Below are 23,867 nucleotides of genomic sequence, written 5' to 3'. Positions count from 1 at the left end.
CTGGAGATAGGGAGAGAGGTTAGGGATAGACAATAGGATCTGAAAGTCATATGTGTAGAAATGACTATCAAAATCGGGGAGCTGATAAGATCACCAAGTGAAATAATACAGAGGGAGAAGAGAAGGCAGCCCAGGGCGGAGGCTTGGGAGACCCTCACTTTTAGCAGGTGTGACCTAGGTGAATATCCAGCAAAGGAGAAAGAGGAAGAGCAGACAGGTAAGAGGAGAGTCAGGTGAGAGCAATGTCATGAAAACCTAAAGAGAAGAGAGAAACCAGGAGGTCCTAGAAAAAGTCATTAGATTTGATAATTAAGAGGTTTTAGTAAGTGTGGAGATAGGTCTGACAAGGTCAGAAGCCAGACTTCTAAGAGTTAAGAAGAGAGTGAGAGGAAAGGAAGTGAAGGCACTTATTGTAGACAGCCTTCTAAGGACTTTAGTCACAAAAAGGAGTATGAGACAATAGCTTGTGGGGATAGGTGGATCAACAGAAAGTTTTTGAGGATGGTGAAGAGTTGTAGGCAATAGCATGATTGAACATTAGTGAGAGAGGAGGGTTTATAGAGGGGGCACTCTGCTGGCAAAGACAGGATGGAATGGGATCACTTGTACATGTAGAGGGGATTGCCTTGGCAATGAAAATAGCCACTTATTCATGTGAAACAGAGATGAAGAAGAGAGCAGCAAAAGGCATTTGAGTGCTATGAGATGAGGAATGGGAAAAGAGGGAACTCTCTGAGATTTTCTTTAAATTCTGTATTATGTAAACTATATAACTTATACCTAGACCCTGGCACCTAAGTCATTGGGAAGTTATAATTTCCAAGATAAAAAAACCTGCAGCATCTAACAGTCTTTGGGAAGATGAGTGAGTTGGGTACAATTACAGAAATTCAAGACAAATGCTGCAAGCTCTACCCTAACCCTTCATTCTTGCCAAAGGGAACCTCTAGCATAACTTGCAAGGGTAATGTTAGTTTCTAAGAACATAATGGGAATTAAAATATTGTCTTACCCTAACCCAAATATCAGACAGGTTTGGGGTAATTGATGCTGAGGCACAACAAAAGCAATTAAAAGTAGTCGCGACCTATTAGCTTTTGATCAGTGGGTAGGTATGGAAGTGGGTCTGACTCACAAAAGAGGTGAAATAGCTCTGGACACTGCCCTATGGGGAAGAGACCACATAGCCCAAATAATTTATCCACAAACCAGTAGATGGCTGCACAGAGGGGAAGACAGTCTAGCATACAGCACTAACGACTACAAATACAGCAGAGAAAGCGGTTTAGTGGGGACAGCTTGACAGGTGACTTTGCCAGAACAGCTGATGATCTAAGTCAGAGGTGGGAAACCTAAGGCAGGAGATTTGTCCTCTGAAATTTGAATTCGAAGTGTCACACTTGAGGTCCTAGAGGGCCGCATGTGGCCTCGAGGGTGCAGGTTTCCCACCCCTGATCTAAGTAATTCTATGTATGAGGAAGCAACTAGTGGCAGTGTTAGAGGCAAAGACATATTCCAGCTGTAACACAGTCCTAGGGGTGTGAGTTGGCTAGGGTACATGTATTCTCTCTTATATGTGTTTCTTGGCTACGTAAGTTTCCTGGATGCATGTGTTCCCACTCCCATGTGAGTTCTCTCTGTGTGTTTCCTCTCTCACACATGTCCTCTGCCTATGTATGTTCCCTATTCATATTCTTTTTTTTCCACTAGTGGTATGGCAGTCTGTGGGAGGATGTGCCCTTGTGTATAGAGGTGGGAGAGGGGGGTTATTTATCTTACTCTTCTGTTTTAGATAAATATTTGTGCTTTACATTACTGTGCACTTTGGTCTGGCAAAAGAGAAACATCGGTTAGAAGGGTGGGCTGTGGTTTTAAATAGATGTTGACCCAAGGCCTTCCTTCAACCTGGGTATAGCTTTCAGGATCCCATATTTGGTGGTGGTTAGGGAAGGAAGGAGCTACAAATCTAAAATGCATCCTGAAAGCTAATAATATGAATTAGACTTTGATAGATGAGAATTTTATAAGACTGTTTTATTTCTTGTTCTAGGTTTTTCAGTCATGTTAGGTTAAAGGTAGATGTTAGAGGCAATCTAATCCTAAATACAGGGCAGTTGGATAGAATGCCAGCCCTGGAGTCAGGAAGAACTGATTTCAAATCTGGCCTCACACCCTTACTAGCTGTGTCACCCTGGGCAAGTCACTTAACCTTGTTTGCCTCGGTTCCTCATCTGTAAAATGATCTGGAGAAGGAAATGGCAAACCACTCAGTATCTCTGCCAAGAAAACCCCAAATGGGGTCAGAAGAATTGGACATGACTGAACAACAACAGTCCTAAATAATGGTTGGAGGAAAGCAGTTAGGGTAGTCCCACCAGGATGCAAATAGCTCATTATAATTCAATCTGGGCTTTCTGAGAAAATTATTTCCATTTCTTTGGCTGACTCTAAATTAACCTTGCAAATGACTAGATCCACCAATGTGTTAGTCATCCCACAAAATATATAGATATCCCTTTCATGGGCTTTCAATAATAAAAGCCTATTCGTACACCTTGTTTCGATCATTACCACGCCTTGCTCTGATACACAGTTCCTTCTAGGGTCATCTCCCCAGAGGTAGGTAAGACAGCTAGCATTTTATTTCAACTTTTAATGACCCTCAATCCAATTTCCCAGAGCTTATTTCAAGATTTGAATTTGACTTTAGTTGACAAAGGCCTCAATTTTCCATTATTGCTCTAAAGAAAGGATGACAATAGTAACAAGAAATGAGAACTTTTATTTATATAGTGCTTTAAGGTTTTGCAAATAATTCTCCACACAAAGGAAAATAGGTGGCACAGTGAATAGAGTGCCAGGCCTTGAGCTAGGAAGACTCATCTTCCTGAATTCAAATCTTCCTTCAGACATTTACTAGCTGTGTGACCCTGAGCAAGTCACTTAACCCTGTTTGCCTCAGCTTCCCCATCTGTAAAATGAGCTAGAGAAGGAATGGTGAACCACTCCGGTATCTCTGCCAAGAAAACCCCAAATGGGGTCATGGAGAGTCAGACATGTTTGAAATGACTGAACAACTCCACACAAAAGCCCTGTGAAGTCAGTTAAATGATCATTATCCACATTTGACAAATAAGGAAGTTCAGGTTTTGGGGAGTTAAGTGACCTGGCAGTGATTTGTGGTGGGATTTTAATTCAGGACCCCTTGTTCCAAATTCAATGTCCTATTCATTACACACACATGATTCCTATAAAAATCACAAGCAGATGCAAATTTAAAGATTGTTTTTTTCCCTTACTTACAGAATCTGACTCATGCAGTCCGAAGAGGAGTATATCCCCTAGGAAATGGAACAGAGGTTGACCATAACAATTGGGATTTTAGCAACTCTTTTTTCTTTGTGGGCTCCATTGTATCCACAATAGGTGGGTATTACACTTATTTTCCAACCACCCTTCTGAGATTTTCCCTAGGACCGTAGGATCACAGATTTGGAGCTATAAAGTACCTTGAAGTGCATATAGTCCAACCTTCTTACTTTATAAATCAGGAAACTCAAACGAAGTAAATTACTCAAGGTCATGAAGGTAGTAAGTGGTAATTTAATTAATTTGATTCCAAATCATCTGTCTTAAAATCAGTGTTCTTACATGGGAACACTACCTGTTTTAGCTTTGTCTTAGAAATCCTAAGGAGAGATTTTCAAGAAAAGCTGGAGTGAACAGAAATATCCAATTTTTCTAGTGACCATAATGACAGTAATTCATACAACCTATAAGGTGCCATCAAAAAATAATTGCTTGAGTCAGTTGAGAATCTGTTATCAGTAACAACGATAAAAATAATACCTGGGAAATGGAAATGATATCTGAACAAAAGTTTAGTCCCCCAAAATGACAAATCAAACATTTCTTTTAGTCATTAATATGTATTTCATGAAAGCAAATACTTGCATCTAATTCCATGTGACATTATAATAGCAATTTTTTTTATCGTGGATCTGTAATTTCATCAGTGAGGAAGAACTTCCAGAATGAAAAGTTTCCTCACCCCTACAGATAGGAATTTTGCCTGTTACATGTAGTCTTCGAGAGTTACTTGGAGGGAATTTATAATTTGAGTGACTTACCCATGGAACACATAGCATATATTAGGGGCAGAACTTCAACCCAGGTCTTCCTGACTTAAATCCTAGCATTTTGGTTTAACCAAAGATTCATTAGTCAAGTCTCTGTCAAACTTCAATAATATATTTGACTAATTTAATATATGATTCCACAAAAGATTATGAGATTTTTAGCTGTTTGGAGAACTTTAAGATGCCAATAGAATGAAAGGAAAAAATGTTATCTAACATCAACTTTACACAAGAATAAAGGAATTACTGTCTGTCTGAACTAGAATGGGTAAACTGTGTCACATATAAAGAGTAAAAATTAGATTCAAATGGAAGCTAAATTCTTATTTGCTTTTGTTAAAAAAGAATCTGTTGTGAGTTGATTGTGACATATCAACCAGGCACTGAGATTCCTATGAAAAGAACATGGCTGTACTTGAGCAAGTTAGCCAGGATGTAAAATCCATGAAAAGCTTTGGAAAAACAGTGATGCTTGAAAACATTAAAGTGCATTATATTATTCCCAAACACTCAAGATAAATTTTGCCCCAGGGACACTGATGGCAGAAAATGAATTCTTAAAAGGGAGGGAACTGAGGGTTTTTAGCTCTTTAAGTCAATAAATTAAAGGGAAAAATAGCATTTGGAGAGATTTTCCCACAAGCAATGCCAAATCCACAGTTGAGAGAAAAGAGCTTTCAGTTAGTCATGTAACATGTGAGATAACAATCAGTCCCCAAGGCTATAGTATGACAAGAAATGACCACAAAGTAAAAATGGAATTGATTTCCAGGAATAGGGATCCCCTGATTCAATTGTAATAGGCAGTTCTGTTCATGCTTGGATTTTTATTAGCTTCTTAGATATTATCTGGATTTTTGTTGTTGCTTAGTCGTTTCAGTCATGAAGTCACTCTTTGTGATATCATTTCGGGTTTTCTTGGCAAAGACCTGGAGTGGGTTGCCATTTCCTTCTCCAGCTCATCTTACAGATGAGGAAATTGAGGCAAACAGGTTAAGTGACTTGCCCACGGTCACACTGCTAGTAAATATCTGAGGCTGGATTTGAACTCAAGTTTTCCTGACTCCAAGTTCTTTATGCTATCCACTGTGCCACCTAGCTACCCCTTTGATTAAGCGTACAAGGCTTATGTATTGTGGATATGAACAGAAAAACAAATTCTTCCTGCCTCAAAGAGCTTATAATCTAATAAAATATGTGTACAAGTAATTACAAGGGAGGAACGGAGTTCCACATAAAGGTCTGTAAGAACATTCAATGAGAGAGGATCTATGTGTGATTCATGTGAGCACAGATAAGTACAGGGGAAAAAATGTTCCAGACTACAGTAAACCCTAAGAAATTAACTGTCCCAATAGCGTTTTCCTTTTTGTACCTGAGAAGGCCAAATGATATCCTATTAGACAGTCTTAGCTTGGAAAATATGCCAGGCAGGGTATGTCAAGGAATTTTGAAATTTGGTTTGTTTTCTCAGTCTATACCGTACAGTTACATGTACACTCTGTACATGTTAAAATCACAATAATCACAGACTTGTAGCAGCAAACGGAATGAGAAGACATTCAATTTGTTGCTTTTTAAAAACCAGGTTATGGGACTCTATCTCCCAAGACAGCTGGTGGACAGATTTTCTGTGTCATCTTTGCTTTATTTGGAATCCCTTTAAATCTCATGTTCCTACACCGAGTGGGGAAGACGCTTTCCCTGTTATGTGAAAAGCTTGGAAAATGCCTTCAGCGTCAAGGGATGAAAGAGGTAATAATTATTCAGTATTTCAATGCATGCTTGTTATCCGCATTCTGCTGTCTTTAAGAAATGTTAACTGGGGCCAGGGTACTTGTTCAGAATAGGGGTGCCTAATATATTGTATTAATTAAGAAAAATCAAGCCTGAGAGGGCATTACAAAATCTACTGGGTACATCCATGATATTAATATTTGCAAGTCTAGTATTCTGGAAGTTGGTGATTCCTTTTAGGTCCTTTGTCTGCAGTTAGGGTAAGCTGGTAACAGGTATCTAAGAGATGCACTGATGATCATTTCATGGTAGAAGCCTGTAGAATTCAGCCATAGACATTTTTAAAGGAATGAAATTAGTATGCTTTATACCATATATGCTTTTTAATGAAAATATCTAAGTATTAACATTAAATAGAGAAGTGTTCTAAAGAGATCTGGAAAGTAGTTTTTTTTAAAGAACATTGGAGGTAAGTAGCTACTGTGATATTCATGCACAAGTGTGGACCATTTATTTAAAGTGCAAATTGTGAGGAGCTTACATGGTATCCTCTGTGTCTCACCATTTGAAGCATGAACACATTCTTGAAGGAGAAAGGAGAGGTAATAATAAATGCAAACCTACCATCAATTGAATTAGGCTTAAATTGTTGGGCTAAAATAATTTTGGTACCTTTCTCACTAATCCTTAATTTTTATTTAATACTATTGCTAAATATTGTCATTAAAATTCACATGTACTGAATTATTTTAAAACTTATCAAGTACTTTCTTCACAATAGCTCTCTGAGTTGGCTAATGCATTATCATTCTCTCTTCACAAATGAGGAAATTGAAGCTCAGAGAGTTTGTAACTGGCAGTGAATAAGCATTAGACTTACTAGCTGCAAAGCCCTAGGCCCACACCCTTTTGCTGATTAGGTTGAAGCCTTCAGCCCTAAGAAGGGTGTATAAATTCAGAGGTTAGCATTTTGTTTGGGGCTCTCACTCACTGGAAGAGTGTCCTGTGATTTGACCAGAGGGGTCTCTGGGTAGCTGCTGGAGCCCCCAGGCTTTGAGAAAACCCAGATGCCAGAGCTTCTCTGGTAACTACTTATTGTGATTTGGTCTGTTTATATTGTCTTTGTTTGTATTTGCTCTGAAGTTCAGAGCGCTGGCTTTTCCTCCTGAACTAAGTGAATGATATATGTATGTTTGAATAAACTGAAATTGTTAACTCCTTAAAGTTGCTTTCCTTAGAAAAGCAGATCAAAGAACCTGTGCTGGCAGCCCTTCTGTGTGCTCTTGTTGTTGGTCTTACACAGCCACAGTAGCGGCTAGCCACGTTGTTGTCACATTTGGATATTGCAATTGCCTTTTGGACATCTCAAATATCCTGTAGACATCTCAAACTTAAGTCCAAAACAAAACTTATCTTTTTCCTGAAACCTTCCCTTCTTCTCAACTTTCCTATTGTTATAAAGGACATCATCATTATCCTCCCAGACACCCTGACTCCTTATCTTAGTTGCATCCTCAGTGCATCATTCACAATCACTCTTTATGTCATTGTCCAATGTATTGTCAAATCTTATAATTTTTATCTTGATGACATCTCCCATGTACATTCCCTTCCCTCTGCCACCATGCCAGTATAGACCCTCATTACCTCTTGACAGGAATATTGCAAAAATCTTTTAATTCATTTCCCTATCTTAAGTCTTTCCCCATTCCCATCCATCTGCTACTCATCTGCCAAAGAAATCTTCCTAAAGTCCAAGTCTAACTGTTACCTGCCCCTCAACCCCAACCCAATAAACTTTAATGGCTCCTAATTACTTCCAGGATAAAATATAAGAGGCTCTGTTTGACCCTTTACAACCTGGTCCCTTCCTACCTTCTTAGTCTTCTTATACTTTACTTCTCAGCTGAAGACAAACAACACAGAACAAACACCCTCAGGCCCATTTTTCAGAGCCAAGGTTAAAGAGAAGTAAGTAGAAGTGTGCCTTCCCTCTTACCAGTTCAGTTCATGGCATGGATGCTAGACAGAGCATATAGAAGTCACAGAAGGATTAAAAAGAGGGCAGCCAATAGAAAACAGAGGCACTTACAGAAAAGGATGAATGGCTCAGTCTTGTCAGTTTTAGAGATGGAGGAGGCCAAATGAATGTGGTAAGGGATCCAAACTGGGCATGCTCAAAACATACTTAAAGAAGCCCAGATATGCAATATTCTCCCTCCTCACCTCTGATTCCGGGCTTCCCTGGCTTCCTTCAAGACTCACCTCAAAAATCTACCCCCAAAGGAGGCCTTTCCTGGTCCCCTTTTCCCTACTGCTAATCCCTCCCCCTCAGATGATCTTCCATTTCCACTGTATATATTGATATATGCATAGTTCTATGTTGTTGCATCTATTCGGATGTGAGCCCCTTGAGAAGAGGAATGATGCTTTTTTTCCTTTCTTGGTATCTCCAGTGCTTAGTACAATTCCTAAGCAAGTCCTTAGTAAAATGTTTGTTGATTGACTGACTTTACAACAAGACCTCCGACTAGTATTCTTATTCAATTCAATTCACTCAGCAATTATTAATTACCTGCTATGTGCCTGGGATTATGCTGAGACCTGTGGATTTCAATGTTTTAAGCAGAGGTTCCCAAAGTGGGCTGTACCACCCCCAGGGGGTCCTGGAATGATGGGGGAGTCTAGTAACCTCAGGTGAAATTGGAGGGCCTTGAATAAATATAAGGAGGCAGTGGAAGCATAAGGAAAGAAGCAAAGATAAGACAATTTTGAAAAATCATTTGTACATGTTTCATCTGTTGTATAACAGAGTTATAGTCATAGAAATTACATTATTTTCCAAATAAACACACAAAATGCAAGTTATGGCCCATTAGTGGCCAAGTCCGCCTACAGGTCTTAACAAGAAAGTATTGACAGGTGAGTGTGTCACTCATTGTCAGGAAGTCCAGCATGCATCAGCAGGAATATGTGCATGTGATGACTTGTTTACAATGGATACTATACAGTTACATGATGCAATATTGCATCATCAAAATTTCAGTGCAAGAAAAATCTCACAAATTTATGATAAATTATTAAATTTAAGATGCATCATTTAAAAAAATTTGTATTTTTTGAAATGACACAAATTTCCAGAAAACTGTTAGAGGGTTAAAGAAAGCAGATTTCCAGTGGAGCACTGAGTAATTTTGTTTTGAAAAGGGGGCAGTAGGCCAAAGAAGTCATCAATCTACACAGGAAGAGACTTCCACTATCTAGTCCAATTTCCTCATTTTGCATATATGTCCTGTTGTCCCTCTGCCAAGGACAAATACTGCTGCAAATAAAAGTTCTACACACAGGTCAGGATGTACATTTATCAGTATATTTAGCAGGAGTTCTTAACATTTCATCATGGATGAAAGGGGAAATGAGATGCCCAAGGACATACAGCTTGTTGTTGGAGCTACTTTGATGGGAAGCCCCTACAAGCAATATATGCCTGGTGGCTCAGAGGTTCAGCAAGATGTGCACTCTGTTTGAAGACCCCCAAAAGTTGCTTAGAATCACTAGAACTTAGAGTTTTTATACAAAGGGCTGATGTGACAGTAATAGGGGACTGCCTTGTCATCTGTGAGGCAAGGCAATGGGCAATCATTTGGACCTTTGGAATGATAGTCATTCCTTAGTAGGAATTGTCATTCCTTAGTAGGAATAAGGAGGAGAGATAATCAAGAAATTTAACTCTGACTGTGCCACAGCATAAAAGTGCTTGGGCCAGGTCTCTCAGGTCAGCTAAACCTAATCATACATGCATCCTGGGGGCTGGGACTGAACTAATCAAATTGAGTTTCAATAGCTCACATTAGCAGACAAGAAATGAGTGGTAATAGACACAGAATTTCAGAGTCAGCTGTTCATGTGTATTTGTAATGGAGTTACAGGCCAAGGTCAAAGAAAATAATACGTTATGTGGCATGAGGACAAGAGGAAGGTATTGTGTGCAGTTGCAGCAAGATCGATCTGTTTTGTTGAAATCAGGAGTCATTTGGAAAAATAGAAAATGGATTGTTGAAAGGCACTACCTTGGACTATCCCTGTCTCCTAAAGACATTTAACTCACATATCAAAGTCGCTGTTTTGAGGCTGAAAGAATTCAGAAAGAATCTTAGACAACAAATAGTTAATCTTCTTGTTGACTGGAGAGGTATGGTAGCTAAAGGCAATACTGAACTAGAATCATAAGCTTATTTGCAAAACATCACAGGGCACAAAATAATGAAAAGTAGTTGTGGAGAAAATAAGTCTCCAGAGAGCTTAACTTGAGATATAGCAAAGCCAAGAGCATTTGTGGATAAAACTGGAAAGGGGACGACAAGCGTAATCACCATGGAACAGAGTTAGCAGAATTTTTGTAGTGTTCTATTCTCATAGATGATAATAGTGGAAGCACCACATTTAGACCCTTCCATTTCAGTGCTTCCATTTTATAGTGCTCTATGGGTCCATAAATAGCACTTAAAAATATTGAGTTAGGAAGAGCAGCTGGATCTAGCTGAAAAAAAACAGAAGAAATCTATAGTGGAGACAATTATCATTTTAAAGGTACTTAAGGGATAGATTTTCAGGATTTCTAAAAGAGAAGATTTGAAAAGAATGGAAAACATATGGTGTTTTAATATATAAAAGGCAAGCGAGAAGACATCAGCATCTATTGACTCGCATGCCTGCTTTCTGTCTCCATAAAATCTTTATGAGAAGGTTTTGTGCATGTATTGATGGTATCTTTGATAAAAATATGAGAAGAGAATAGGCAGGCTTCCATGGAGAAGTTTCTATAACAAATGACATCTTTATGGTTACACTACCTCCTGAGAAGTATAGATAATATATGACCCCTCTGGACCTCTTTTTTTAGTGATTTGAAAAAAAATAACTTGGCTTAGTAGAACAAAATATAATTATGGTTACTTTCTTCAGATAACAACTCTCAGATATTATGTAGATAGATAGATAGATGAATAGGTAGATAGATAGATAAGTAGGTAGCTAGTTAGAGATAGAGATGGAAATAGCTGATGGATGGATGGATGGAGGGGCAGAGAGAGAGTGAGAGACAGGAGAAAGAGCAAGAGACAGGAGAGAGAGAGATGGGAGAGAAAGAGAGAGAGACAGGAGACACACACACACACACACACAGAGAGAGAGAGAGAGAGAGAGGGAGAGAGAGAGAGAGAGAGAGACAGAAGAGAGAAGAGAGAGAGAGAGAGAGAGAGACAGAGAGAGAGAGAGAGAGACAGAGAGAGAGAGAGATTTATCAAGGATTTACTATGTGCCAGGTACTATACTCAGTCCTGAGAATATAAATAGAGGCAAAAACCAAGATAGTCTCAGTCAAGTAAGCATGGCTGGCATGTGTACTTCCTCCAATTGTGGTCCAGGGATGAATTCACCAATCAGAGAAGGAGACTGTAGAGGTAGAGGCATTGATAGCTTGAAGATGCCTGATGGGGTAGAAGTCCAGGAATCCAGGGAGTCATAGGCTGAACTAGATTTGTAGGAAGCATGGCTGGCATGCAGTGTTGGGGAGGAACTCACTAGAAGAGGAAATCAGACATGGCAGTGTTACCAGTGTGAAAGTGGCTGCTGGGGTAAGGTTCCAAAAAAAGTTATATAAAATCTTACAAAGACTCCAGGAGATATACATCTGTGGAAATTACCATCTTCAGTTTCTATAGGATGTTAATTTCAAACAAGGTGAAAAACAGGGAAAATAAGCTTATGTAAATCCCTTGCTACAGCAGCTAGGTGGCACAGTGGATAGAGTGCCAGGCCTGGAGTCAAGAAGACTCCTCTTCTTGAGTTCAAATCTGGCCTCAGACACTTACCAGCTGTGTGACTCTGGGAAAGTCACTTAACCCTGTTTATCTCAGTTTCCTCATCTATAACTGGAGTAGGAAATGGCAAACCACTTTAGTGTCTTTGACAAGAAAGCCTCAAATGGGGTCACAAAGAGTCAGCCATGACTGAAATGACTGCAAAACAAAGAACTTCCTTGCTGGGGTCTTGAAAGATATTTTATACAGATTCCAAAGGTAAACAAGATTCTATGTTGTGAAGTTCTCGAAATGCTTTTATTTGTACATAACATTATTCTAATTGCATTCAGCCCTGCAATACTATAAAGCCAGTGAAGGACAAAATAATGACACAAAGATTTGCATAATCATACATATCTGAAATACAAAGTAGATGAAAAATGCATATTGAAAAACCTATGTCACAGACCACTGAATCAGTTCATGGGATAGCTTTATCCATATCTATACCTGCATCTAAATGGTTGCCTTTATTTTATATATAGATATTGCTATCTAGGTGTGTAAAGATATTTCTATTTGTCTACTGTTCACATTGGAAATACAAATATATCCAAATCTATTTTGATAGAGAGATAGTTAGACAGTCAGGCTACTACCACCTATTAATTACCTATTATATGCTAAGTACTGTGCTTCTGGAGAGACAAGGAAAGGGAAAAAAATAAAAAGAACCCTCCAAACTCCAAAACAACAAATTACAGTCCCTGCTCTCAAAGAGCTCACACTCTAATGGGGGAGATGATGTGTGAACAATTAAACAAGATAAATGGGGGATAGTTTTAGAAGGAAGCATTAAAATTAAAGAGGACCAAGAAAGTTTTCTTGAAGAAGGTGGAAATTTATAAGACAACCAGGGAACCTAGAAGGTGGAAATGAGAAAGGAGAATATTCAAGCGTTGGGGATAGCCAGTAATATCACTCAGAGCAGGGATGAAGTGTCATATTTGAGGAACATAAAAGAGGCCAGTGTCACTTGATCACAGAATATGTGGGAGGGAGTAAGGTGTAAAAAGAGTGGAAAGGTAAAAAGGTGGCCAGGTTACGAAGGGCTTTAAGAGTCAAACATAAGATTTTATTTTTGATCCTGGAGGCAATAGGGAGCCACTATAGGGGAACTGACATAGTCATACCTGTGCTTTAGGAAGATCATTTTGGCAGCTGAGTGAAAGATGGATTAGAGGAGAGAGAGACTTGAGGCAGGGAGATCAACCAGCATGAAGTGATGAGGACCTACACTAGGTCAATGGCATTGTCAGAGGAAAGAAGGGAGTGTATATGAGATGTTAAAAGGTAGAAATAACTGGACTTTAGAACTAAATGGAAATGAAAAGTGAGAGAGAGTGAGGATGACTGGAATTATGGTGGTGACCTCCAACAGTATTAGAGAAGGGGGGGGTGGATTTGCAGAGAAAGAGAGAGAGAGAAAGAAAGGAAGAAAGAATAAAAGAAAGAAAAAGATGGGAAGGAAGAATGGAAGAAAGGAAGGAAAGGAAGGAGGAAGGAAGGAAAAAGAAGGAAGGAAAGAAGAAAAATTGGAAGGAAAAAAGAAGGAAGAAAGAGAGAAAAAAGGAGTGAAGAAAAGAAGGAAGGAAGGAAAAAAAGGAAAGAAGAAAGGAAATGGAGGAAGGAAGGGACAAAGATAAGCTAACATAATGAGTTACCCTATGGCATTTTTCATGACACTCTTGAGCAACTTCCATAATGATCATATGCTTCCATGTATTAGACCTTGCTTGAAGTTAGTTCAGTGGAATGTTGAAAAAGATAGAGCCAGAGGAATTTTACATGATCTACACTTCTTGACAGTTTGTATAACCACAAGGATGTCACCCACTACAGAAAATTGTCTGTGAAAGCCTGTCCATTTCTTTCTTATACTTTCCATCAAGAAATATGTTTCAGCAAGTATTCTCATAAAGATTTCATTGACACAAGAAAACAGGCATATGAATCAATAATTGTTGTTGACTTCTTGGTTTTCTATGTAGATATACATAGAGCCTATTATATATCTTTGTACCTCTCTTGAATAGGTACTATTAATTAACAGGGCCAGAATTCTCCAGCACAAAGAGATTAGGAAAGATCACATTTGGGAAATTTTGCAGTGCTTTTATTGATTTCAAAGTGTTCATTTCCCCCAAAATTCATCTCCTTAACACCACTACTCTAGTAGTAAATCATGAAGCATTACAATCTTGGAAATATAAAAATCATACCACTTAAGAGGCAGGAGGCAGTATTGTAGCGGTACAGTAAAACCAGAACTGATTTTCGAATTAGGAGATCTGGATTTAAATGTTGCCTTAGTTTGATTGATGCTTGCTACCCCTGTGTCTTTGAATAAGTCATTTAATTTCCGTGGGCCTTTGTTTCATCATCTGTAAAATGAAGGGGTTCACCTAGCTGGCCTCAGAGTTCTGTTTTCAACAGTAAATTGTGCATGGGAAGCGTGCAGAACACATCATGAGGGGCTTACACCAGAGTCAAAGGAGGTGGCTGGTAATGCAGCAAGAATGAATGATAACAGATGGACAGCTCCAATATATGCTGCTACCGCAAGGTCCTGAAAGGAACCGTAGGTTTCTCTTATAGGTTAGAGATATTCTCAGAAAGGATTTATGTAAAGCTATGGGCAAGAATTGTACAGGTGAGGAGGCATGCAGGGGTTTAAATCTATATCAATGGAGTAAGTGCCCACACCAGTAAAAAAGGAATCCAAAGGAAGCTTAAAAACTGATGTTTCAAAACAGAAAATGTAAATGTCTTCATAGTATCTCTATTTTAGAAAATGCTTACAGAGAGTTTTTTCTGCTTATCGTGTTTTTTTTTCCTCCTAAGAAGCTTGTCATTTACAGAAATTTCATAGATCTCCAACATCCGCATGGAGTCAGTGAGAAGTTTAATTTGCTCTGACACTGCTGCTCACTGTTGTAGTAATCATTGTCATTGATGGTTAGTCATTTCAATCATATTCTACTCTTTGTGACCCACTTTTTGGGTTTTCTTGGCAAAAATCCTGGAGTAGTTTGCATTTCCATCTCCAGCTGATTTTACAGATGAGGAAACTGAAGCAAACGGGATTAAGGGACTTGCCCAGGGTCACACAGCTAGTAAGCATCTGAGGCTGGATTTGAACTTAGGTCTTCCTGACTCTAGGCCTGATGCTCTATCCACTGCACCACCTAGCTACCCCAATTGTTCATTATACTATACTGTTAGTTATCTTTCCATCTATCTATCTATCTATCTGCCTGTCTGTCTGTCTGTCTATCTATCTACCATGCCCCTGGTGAGATGGCTAGGGTCATAGCTTATACTTCTTTGTCTTCTCAATGGTACTCTGCGTACAATTGAGGGGTCTGGACTTATGACTGAATGACAGTGGGGAACTCCTGGTATGAAAACTCCCTCACTGATGCATATTGGCAAATTTGCGACTCGGAGATTTGCCTGGGTCCATTTGGAGGTTAATGGACTTGTCCGTGGCCATGTAGCCAGTTTGTATCAGAGGGAAGGATGGAACGCAAGTCTTCCCGATTCCGAGGCTAGCCCTCTGTTTACCATACCATACTTCCTTTTGCTTTGCTCATAGTACAAAATAAATATGTATTGATTTATTTATTGTGAATCTGCTTTATAAATGGAGAAATTGAGAAAAAGAAGTGAAGCAGCTTGCCCTTTACAATGCACTGACTTTGTAACAGATGTAGCAACAGATTCCAGTTTGGAATTCATCTACTGTAATACCCCTCTACAGGACAAAATTATTTATTAGAAAACTACATAATAAACCTACAGTTGATGTCACTTCATTGTGGGATATCTAGTGCTTAGTAATTTGTTCTTAGTCTTTGGACAGGGTTAATAAACATGAATATTTCCTCTCTTGACCGTGTTTCTAACAATAATGCTGGTACCTGAGAAATCAGTAAAACAAAAAAGACTACATTGTCTCCCTCTTTATCATGCAAATAGTCATAATAATTATGACTAGCATTTACATAATGCTTTAAAGTTTTCAAGTGCTTTACAAATATTATCACATTTAATCCTCCCAACAGCCCCGGGAGGTAGGAACTGTTATTATCCACATCTTACAGATGGGGATACTGAGGCACAGAGAGAATAAATGACTTGTCCAGGGTCACATGGCTATGTAGTGACTGAGGCAGTATTAGAGCTGAGGTCTTCCTGACTCCAAGTCCTATACTCTATCCAAAATTCTGTGTTTTCAGATAAGAGGAAAAAGTAATTTGAAGCTACCTCAGGAAAGCGACATTTGACCCCTAAAATGAACAACATGCTCTTAAAATACATATAATTGTCATAGCTCTTCATACAATGTCAAGTTCTTAATGGGTGCCCCCAAAGTCTGGCTCATGATAATGCATGCACTTAGCCTGTCAGTGTGCAATAAATCCTGTCATCAGGACTATAAATAATTGTGCCATAAGCATTGATTCACCGTAAGGTGAATAAATAAGAAGCACATCCCTAAGACAAATATCTCAGTTATAGACTAGAAAAATGAAAATGCTTTTTCCCTTCAATTAAGTCTTAAAGATATTGGAATGAAATGTGATATTTAAATTCAAAATCCCATTGTTGACTTCAATGAAAACCCTGAGCTTAGAGCAGAGAGCAACTATTTGAATCACGTCAGGTTTGCTGTGTACCTAACTTTTTATCTCTTTTCATTTTTTGTCTAGAAAAAAATCAAATTTCTGACACTTCTGTTTTTCCTGGTGACTGGAATCCTCATATTTCTTGGATTACCATCAATTGTCTTCCATTCAACAGAAGGTTGGACCTATAATGAAGGAATTTATTTTGCATTCATCACTCTGAGCACTGTTGGTTTGGGTGATTATGTAGTAGGTAAGGACTCTCGTGTTCTATTCGAAGTAGCTTTTTCATTTAAGGCAGCAGACTGAAATAGGTTTGGAAATGAAATGTCAACTTGAGATGCATCATGTATTTAATGGAGTTAAGAAGTGCTAAAACTTAAACATGCACATGTGTACACACACACACACACACGCACTTACACATACAATAAATAGTAGACAACTTCTCACAGCAGCTAGTCAGTTTTATCTAATCCAGGCCATCTTTATTCAGCTTTCTTTCTCTTATGGGAAGAGGCTAATAAGAAAGGAAGGAAAGAATGAATGAAGGAAAGAGGGAAGGAAGGGTTGAAGGAAGGAAGGAAGGAAGAAAAGGAACAAGCATTTATTAAGTGCTTACTGTATGCCAGGCTTAACAAATATTGTCTCATCTGATTCCCACAACAACACTAGGAGGTAGGTGCCATTATTATCCTTATTGAAGAAACTGAGGCAAGCAGAGGTTATGTGACTTTCCCAAAAGCAGTAAGTGTCTGAGGCAAAATTTGAACCAACATCTTCCTTATCCAGGCTCAGCGTTGTAAGACCACTGCGACTCCTAGCAGCTAGAGGAATGATTCTCCACTCTTACCCTAGCTTGTCCCCACTGGATGTGCAAAAAAGCAATTGTAATGAAAATAGCAGACTCAGTTAAGCTATTTCGTTCTTTACATTCTGTGATTTTTGTTAGTATGAGGACTTTCAGGTGAGGAGTCTCTCTACCTACTCTGATTCATCTTTTTGACTCAGTGGATAAGGCTTAGGACATTGCCTGTCCTAGGTTATGGGTTATAGGTTAAGTGACTGGTCCAGAAAACTTGCCTCCAAAACGTGGGTAGATGTGTGAAGGACATAAATAGAGAGCAAGCTGAGTTCAAGTATCACCTCTGACACATACCAGTTGTATGACTCTGGCCGGGTCATTTAACTTCTCAGTATACTCAGGCAGTTCTCTAAGACTATAGGCTACATTGATGGAGGGGATTCCTTAGCAGGTTTTTCCTATACCAATGAAATCAGAAATCTAGGACAACTTCTAATACATATTCTTGCTTCCTAAAAATCGGTGTGCCAAAGAAAGGGAAAAAGAATACCTAGAAGTTATGTTTTCAAGCCAACATCTACAAATCAAAGTTGTTAGCCAAGAGATTCCATTTGTGGAGGGCACTTCCATACTGGCAGAGGTTCCTTTTTGTGTGATACATATTGAATGAGGAAAGCCACAAGATTGTACTTCACTGAGAAGCTCCCTTTCCCCAAATCCTCAACAGCCCAGTGATGCTTCTAGAAAGCCATCATTTTTTTTGATGTTTCGTCATGGTATAGTGATCACTCCATATTTGCAAAGACTATAACAGAATTTCAAGTGTTCTGGTTGTCATCATTAGGTTGAAAAGATTTTGAGTATGGGCTCAGTTACAGATTGCAGAGAGGCTTACCACTCACAACCTGGTGACGTGAAGCAAAACTTTGGATGTCATAGTTAACCATTAAACAATGGCATTACCACTGTAAAAGTTATTTTTTAACATCAAGTCAGAAGAACGTAAAGGTAACACCCTATTTCAATTTGTATATGCTCACCTCAATTTCATTCATAAAAGAAATCTGAATAAGACAGGCAACATGATATAAAAGAAAGAACTCCAAAGACAGCCTGGATTTGTTCCTAGGTCTGTGTGCAACTGACTGTGTGAAAAGTCAGTTAACATTAGTTGCTTTAGTGCCTTACTTTTATATTCTGTAAAATGATGGACTAGAAAACATTTATGTTATCCAACTTTCTTTTTCTTATGGAAAGAGGACTACAGGGAAGGAAAGAAGGAAAGAAATAATTTGAAGAAAGAAATTGCTATGTGCTAGGCACTGTATGAAGCACGGATGATACCTGTAAAAGCAGAAAGAGAGTCCTATCCTCAAGATGCTTACATTCTAATTGGGGAAATTGTTATTGTTCAGTCATTTCAGTCATGTTCAACTCTTCATGACTCCATTTGGGGTTTTCTAGGCAAAGATATTGAAGTGGTTTGCCATTTCCTTCTCCAGCTCATTTTATAGATGAGGAACTGAGGCAACCAGGGTTAAGCGACTTGTCCAGGGTCACACAGCCAGTAAGTGTCTGAGGCCAGATTTGAAATCAAGAAGAATCGTCTTCCTGACTCCAGGCATGGCATTGTATCCACTCCTGAAAAGCACGAGGGGAGCAGGAATGGTACTTGATGCAGATGTAGGGTTTTGAAGTCTGAAAGTCAGGAATAGGGCCAGGAGGAGAGTGAAGGCTGGCCTGGGCCTCTCCACAAAATGGAGGCTCCAGAAGGAACACAGCAATTGAAGAAAGGGGGGAGGTCTTACTAAAGGATATTCCAAACTGAAAACATTTCTTTCAACTAAAAGAATGTATGATGAAGTCTACAAGAAATTGCCAATATTCAGATGCCCATCCACAGAAACAGAAAACTTCTTATTTCTCACACTTGTTATAAAGATTAACTCTACATTTTTGGTGTACCTCACCAAAAATACTGCATTGAGATTGCAGGAATATATTCTTCTACATATAGGATCACTGTCAGATATAGGATAATTGAGTGCTAGTAAATTAAAATAAAGACATTTGACAGAGGGCCCTGACATCCCATCAAATTGGTCTCACAAACATCTATGCAGAAGAATGAAAAGAAAATTGTTTTGGGATCCTGTCTTAGGATCCTTGATTTTAGAACTAGAAGGTAAGTTCAAGGTCATTTAAAACAGACCCATAATTTTATAGAGAAAGAAACTAAAGTCTTGAGATGTGTGGCTTGCCCTAGGTCACACAGCTTGTTATTGTTGTTCATCCTTCATTTTTGAACAGGACCAATGACATCACGGGGTGATGTCTTGGCTTGTGTGTGAATTGGATTTAAGTGAGGTCACACAGCTATCTGGTTACTGACTAAGTAACTATTCACTGTTTTCAGTAACTACACGATGAGGTCCACTATGAGAATCTTAAAAAGAGAGAACATGGCTGTAGCCACTAACTAGGGCAGGGCAACCAGAGATTTTCCCCAGGTATTGGCATCTGGAAAAGTACATTTCCTCCCCACAGGGGTTTGCAGTCCTCTGCCAATCGATGAAGCCCTGATCCTTATCCTGACTTCTCCATGGTTCTTTTGCCATAGCATCCTTTCCCCAGGGCCCATCTTGCCCCTCCCCTTCAATTCCATAAGTTGGCCTTTCTGGGGGCTGCTCTCATGCTATAAAATGAGAATACTTGGACTGCCTTTGACTACTTCCCCATCCCATTCCCTACCCCATTGTAATGTCTCCTGTTCCACCCTGCCCCCTTTCTACCGTTTTTGTCCTGGGTAAAAGGAATCCTGGTTATAGCTTTGCCAGGTGACATGCCACTGAAAGTGGATGCATATGGTTATAACATCTGACCCATATTTTGTTCCTCTGTTAGTTTTCATGCTGTGTGTAAACATAATTGAAATGTTCTTCTTGTGCTGAATTTCCTCTAATGTTTTCTCTGTCTTAATGATGGGTCAAGCATGCTGCTCACAAGCTGTTCCTGCCACAGTATCCCTGCAGGGCACAACCTTTTATTAGAAAAGTACATAAGGAACCTACGTTTGGTGTGGCATCTTACATCATCATGGTATAAGCTGTTTGTTTCAAATAGTTTGGGGATAGGAAGAGATCATATTAAATCTCTGTTTTAAAGTGCCTATTTCAAGTGAAGAATATTGTGATTCTGTTAGAGCTTTAAGCTTACACAGTAGCCATGTGTTGGATCCATGTGTACTTGCCTGAAATGGAGTGGTTTGTGTCTGGGAAACTTTAAAAGGACTTTAAGGAAAAAAAAGAAGCATGGTATATTAGAAAGAGCATTGAACTCACAATCAGGAAGGACCTAGATTTGAATCCTACCTTTTATACTTATTAGCTGTTTGACTGAGGATGTGTAATTCTAAACTTCTATCATTACCCCGAATGTAAAACGAGGAGAATAATGCAGCATTATTGCAAGGTTGTTATGAGGACTGACAGAATGTATACAAACTCTTGCAAACCTTAAAGCACTTTATAAATGTCAGGTATAATAATAATTCTAATAATAATAATAATAAATGTTTTTGTTGTGCTGAGCAAATCAGTATTCTGATGCCTAAGTTATGAAATTTTGGACCAACAGGAAATTAAAAAAAAGAGATGATTTCACTGCTCTGGTAAGAATCTGGGTAGACAGGTTTAATTTTTTAAAATTAAATTTTCTGTTATTTTCATCTCTCCTTTCCACTCTTCCACCCCACTCCTAACCTTACCTCCCCCTGATCCCAGTTGAGAGAGCAAGAAAAACAACACCTCTGATACACTATGATACAAACACATATAGTCAGGCAAAACAAATTCCTGCACTGACTGTGTCTCTCTTCCTTAACACTGCTCCCCCTCTCCATCCGCTGCCCCAAATAATATGCTTAAATTTGCACTCTGAGTTAAACAACTGTCTAGAGATGGGTAGCATGTTTCATTTTGAGTCCTCTGGAACTGCCCTTGGTCCTGGTATTGATCAGAGTTCCTAAACCTTTCAAAGCTGTTTGTCTTTGGATTATTCCTGCTATTGTCTAAATTGTTCTGCCAGTACTGCTCATTTCATTCTGCATCAGTTCATACAAATCCTCCCATGTTTTCTGAAGCCCTTCCCTTCATCATTTCTTATAGTACAATAGTATTCTATTACTTCACACTCCGCTGACCCCATGCCTGGAACACTCTCTCTACTCCGCTCTGACTACTGACCTCCCTGGATTCCTTTATGTCCCAACAAAATCCTGCCTTCCACAGGAAGTCTTCCCCATCCCTCTTAAGTCTAGTGCTTTATCTCTGTTAATTATTTACTATTTATCCTGAATGTAGTTTGCTTCGCATATATTTGCATATTTTCTCCCTCATTAGATTAAAAACTCCTTGAGGGTAAGAACTGTCTTGCCTCTTTTTTTATCCCCATTACTTAGAACAGTGCCTGGCATGGGCACTTAATAAAGACCAATTGATTGATTAATCCAATGTACACATAAGTTGTTCAGCCATTCCCCAATTGATGGACACCTTCTCAGAAATTGATTTAATTTCTACAATTCAAGCTCACTTTACCACTATTCACTCTACATCAGAATTTAATATAAGGTGGGTCCCTAGATGGAAGTTGGTTTAATGAAATACAAAAAGAATTTCAATATAAAGCTTTCCCAGCTGGGAAGTTTTTCAGGATCTCAGAATGTTATAGCTAAAGGGGTTGAGGTTTTCCATGTATTATAAAAAGAAGATGAATAAATTTATGATTTTCCACCACAGGCAAGACTGAATTTCCGTTCCTTGAATTCAATTGCATATGGATCTCTATGTCTTTATTTAATTATAAATTCATTTCTTTCCATTCTGTAGATTTCCTTAAGGTTGAATTTCTACAAAGCAGGCACCCGCAGCTTATCTCAATATTTTGATGGATATACAATCTCGTCAATGTGACTACTGCCTCTAACAGAATACATGACAATCTAACTTAGCCTTCTTATCCTGTGTTAACTCTTGTGCTATTGGAGAGGTATCCAATCAAAATTCTAGGGGCCTCCCTATAGATTTCTTGCCATTGGGTGAAAATTGGTTTTTACACATGCTGCTCTTAAGTTACCCTCACTCTCACTATATGACTATTCCATCTCCTTTTCTAGTCATCCATCTCTCAAATTCTTTATATGGCTGCTCCAGAGTAATTCTTCAATGGTCCAAAAGAAAAAAAAACCTCCAGCAGTCTATTCACAACCATCATGCACCTCTCCATTGTCCTTTTGTGTGACTTGTAATTTAATTTTTAGTGACTGATATTTCATGATTTGCAAAGCATCATCGGAAATAATATTGATAATGAAAGATAAGCCTTTGTTTCAGGAAGGAGCTTCGGATCATTAAAAGCACTGAACAATTTCCCAAATGCAACTGAGCCCACTCTCTTCCACCTAGTCAATTATTCTTGTACCAGTTAATTGGACCAGCAAGTAATACAGTGTTATATGGGTATGTGTATGCATGGAGGTGTGGGTGGAGACAGGGAAAGACAAAGAGACACAGAGAGATAGAGAGAGAGCACAACTCTATGGATTGTCCATCCAACTGAATATCATTGTCTGTACAATAGACATTTTTCACCTATTTGAGTGTTCTTGTGTGAATAGTTAGGTTGAACCCTTTTGAATTATCATGGATCTCTTTTAAATGACTCATCAATGCTCCAAGGCTTGATGCAATTAACAATGTCATCTTCAAAAAGGAGAGTCTGGGTTATAGGGAATCTCTCTTCAATTTATTCCCTTCTCCAGACACCTACATGACAATAACAAATATCTACAACCAACAATAAACTTCTCTGTTTTATGTCTCACTTAATATTAACGATCAGAGAGTTGTTAAACATCTATCTCTGTTATGCCTTTTTAAGAATTTTGTTTTTCCTTCTACTGTTTCTACTTGTTTTATAGGGAGACATTGCTCATACTCTTCCTCCATTCTCCTGTGTTAAATATTGATTTCTTTTCTAAACAAGTGCTACCCTTACTTGTCATTGAGTTCAAGTGTTTGCTGTCTAAGGGATTTTCTTGTCTTTTGTTTTTGTTTTGGTCTCTTCATTGTCCTGACTGATTTACATTTGTTAGACTTCCTCAGAAAATGATGATAGTATATATCGTCAATTGGTTTTCTAACAATTTCTCATTTTCCAGTGTTAACACTGGTTAAATAGTGTTCCATGTAGTATCTTCTCATCTTGCCTAGTTTGAAAAGGAGTTTTGTCTTTGCTCTAATGAGTTAATAGTCTGTATACACATATGACTATTTCAGAAATGACACACATTACAAACTAGTGATTTCCCAACTTAGAATACAATAAAAAATTGTGATGTTATTCATTGTTCACCATGTGTACTATTTCCCTGTTTTTTTTAAAGAAAGCACTCGTGATATAAAGGCTTGAGTTTTCTATAAAGTTGATGAGCCTTTGACTACTCTTATTTGTTACTCCTAAGACATATTTTTTGGCATCCTTTTTACTATCCTTCTTTTATGCCCACATTTGCACCGAGATAACTGAGTATTAAAATGTATGTTGATTTTATTTAGATTTTTAAAATTTTTTTTGGAGAATTTCTCTACCTCCCTATCATCGACAACAGATGCTGAAACAATGAACTGCG

General features: G+C 38.6%; 1 protein-coding gene across 1 annotated transcript in view; it reads left to right on the top strand.

Moving 5' to 3' along the window:
- Window positions 1-23,867, top strand: part of LOC118827971 (potassium channel subfamily K member 16-like) — a 33,544-nt gene that overhangs the window by 5,160 nt on the left and 4,517 nt on the right. The window contains exons 2-4 of the mRNA XM_036734331.1: window positions 3,306-3,426; window positions 5,728-5,894; window positions 16,456-16,624. Of these exons, the coding sequence (XP_036590226.1) occupies window positions 3,306-3,426; window positions 5,728-5,894; window positions 16,456-16,624 (457 nt within the window). The remainder of the gene's footprint in view (window positions 1-3,305; window positions 3,427-5,727; window positions 5,895-16,455; window positions 16,625-23,867) is intronic.

This window comes from Trichosurus vulpecula, chromosome 8 (genome assembly GCF_011100635.1).
Source record: "Trichosurus vulpecula isolate mTriVul1 chromosome 8, mTriVul1.pri, whole genome shotgun sequence".
NCBI lineage: Eukaryota > Metazoa > Chordata > Mammalia > Diprotodontia > Phalangeridae > Trichosurus > Trichosurus vulpecula.
This window is presented reverse-complemented; position numbering and strand designations above follow the sequence as displayed.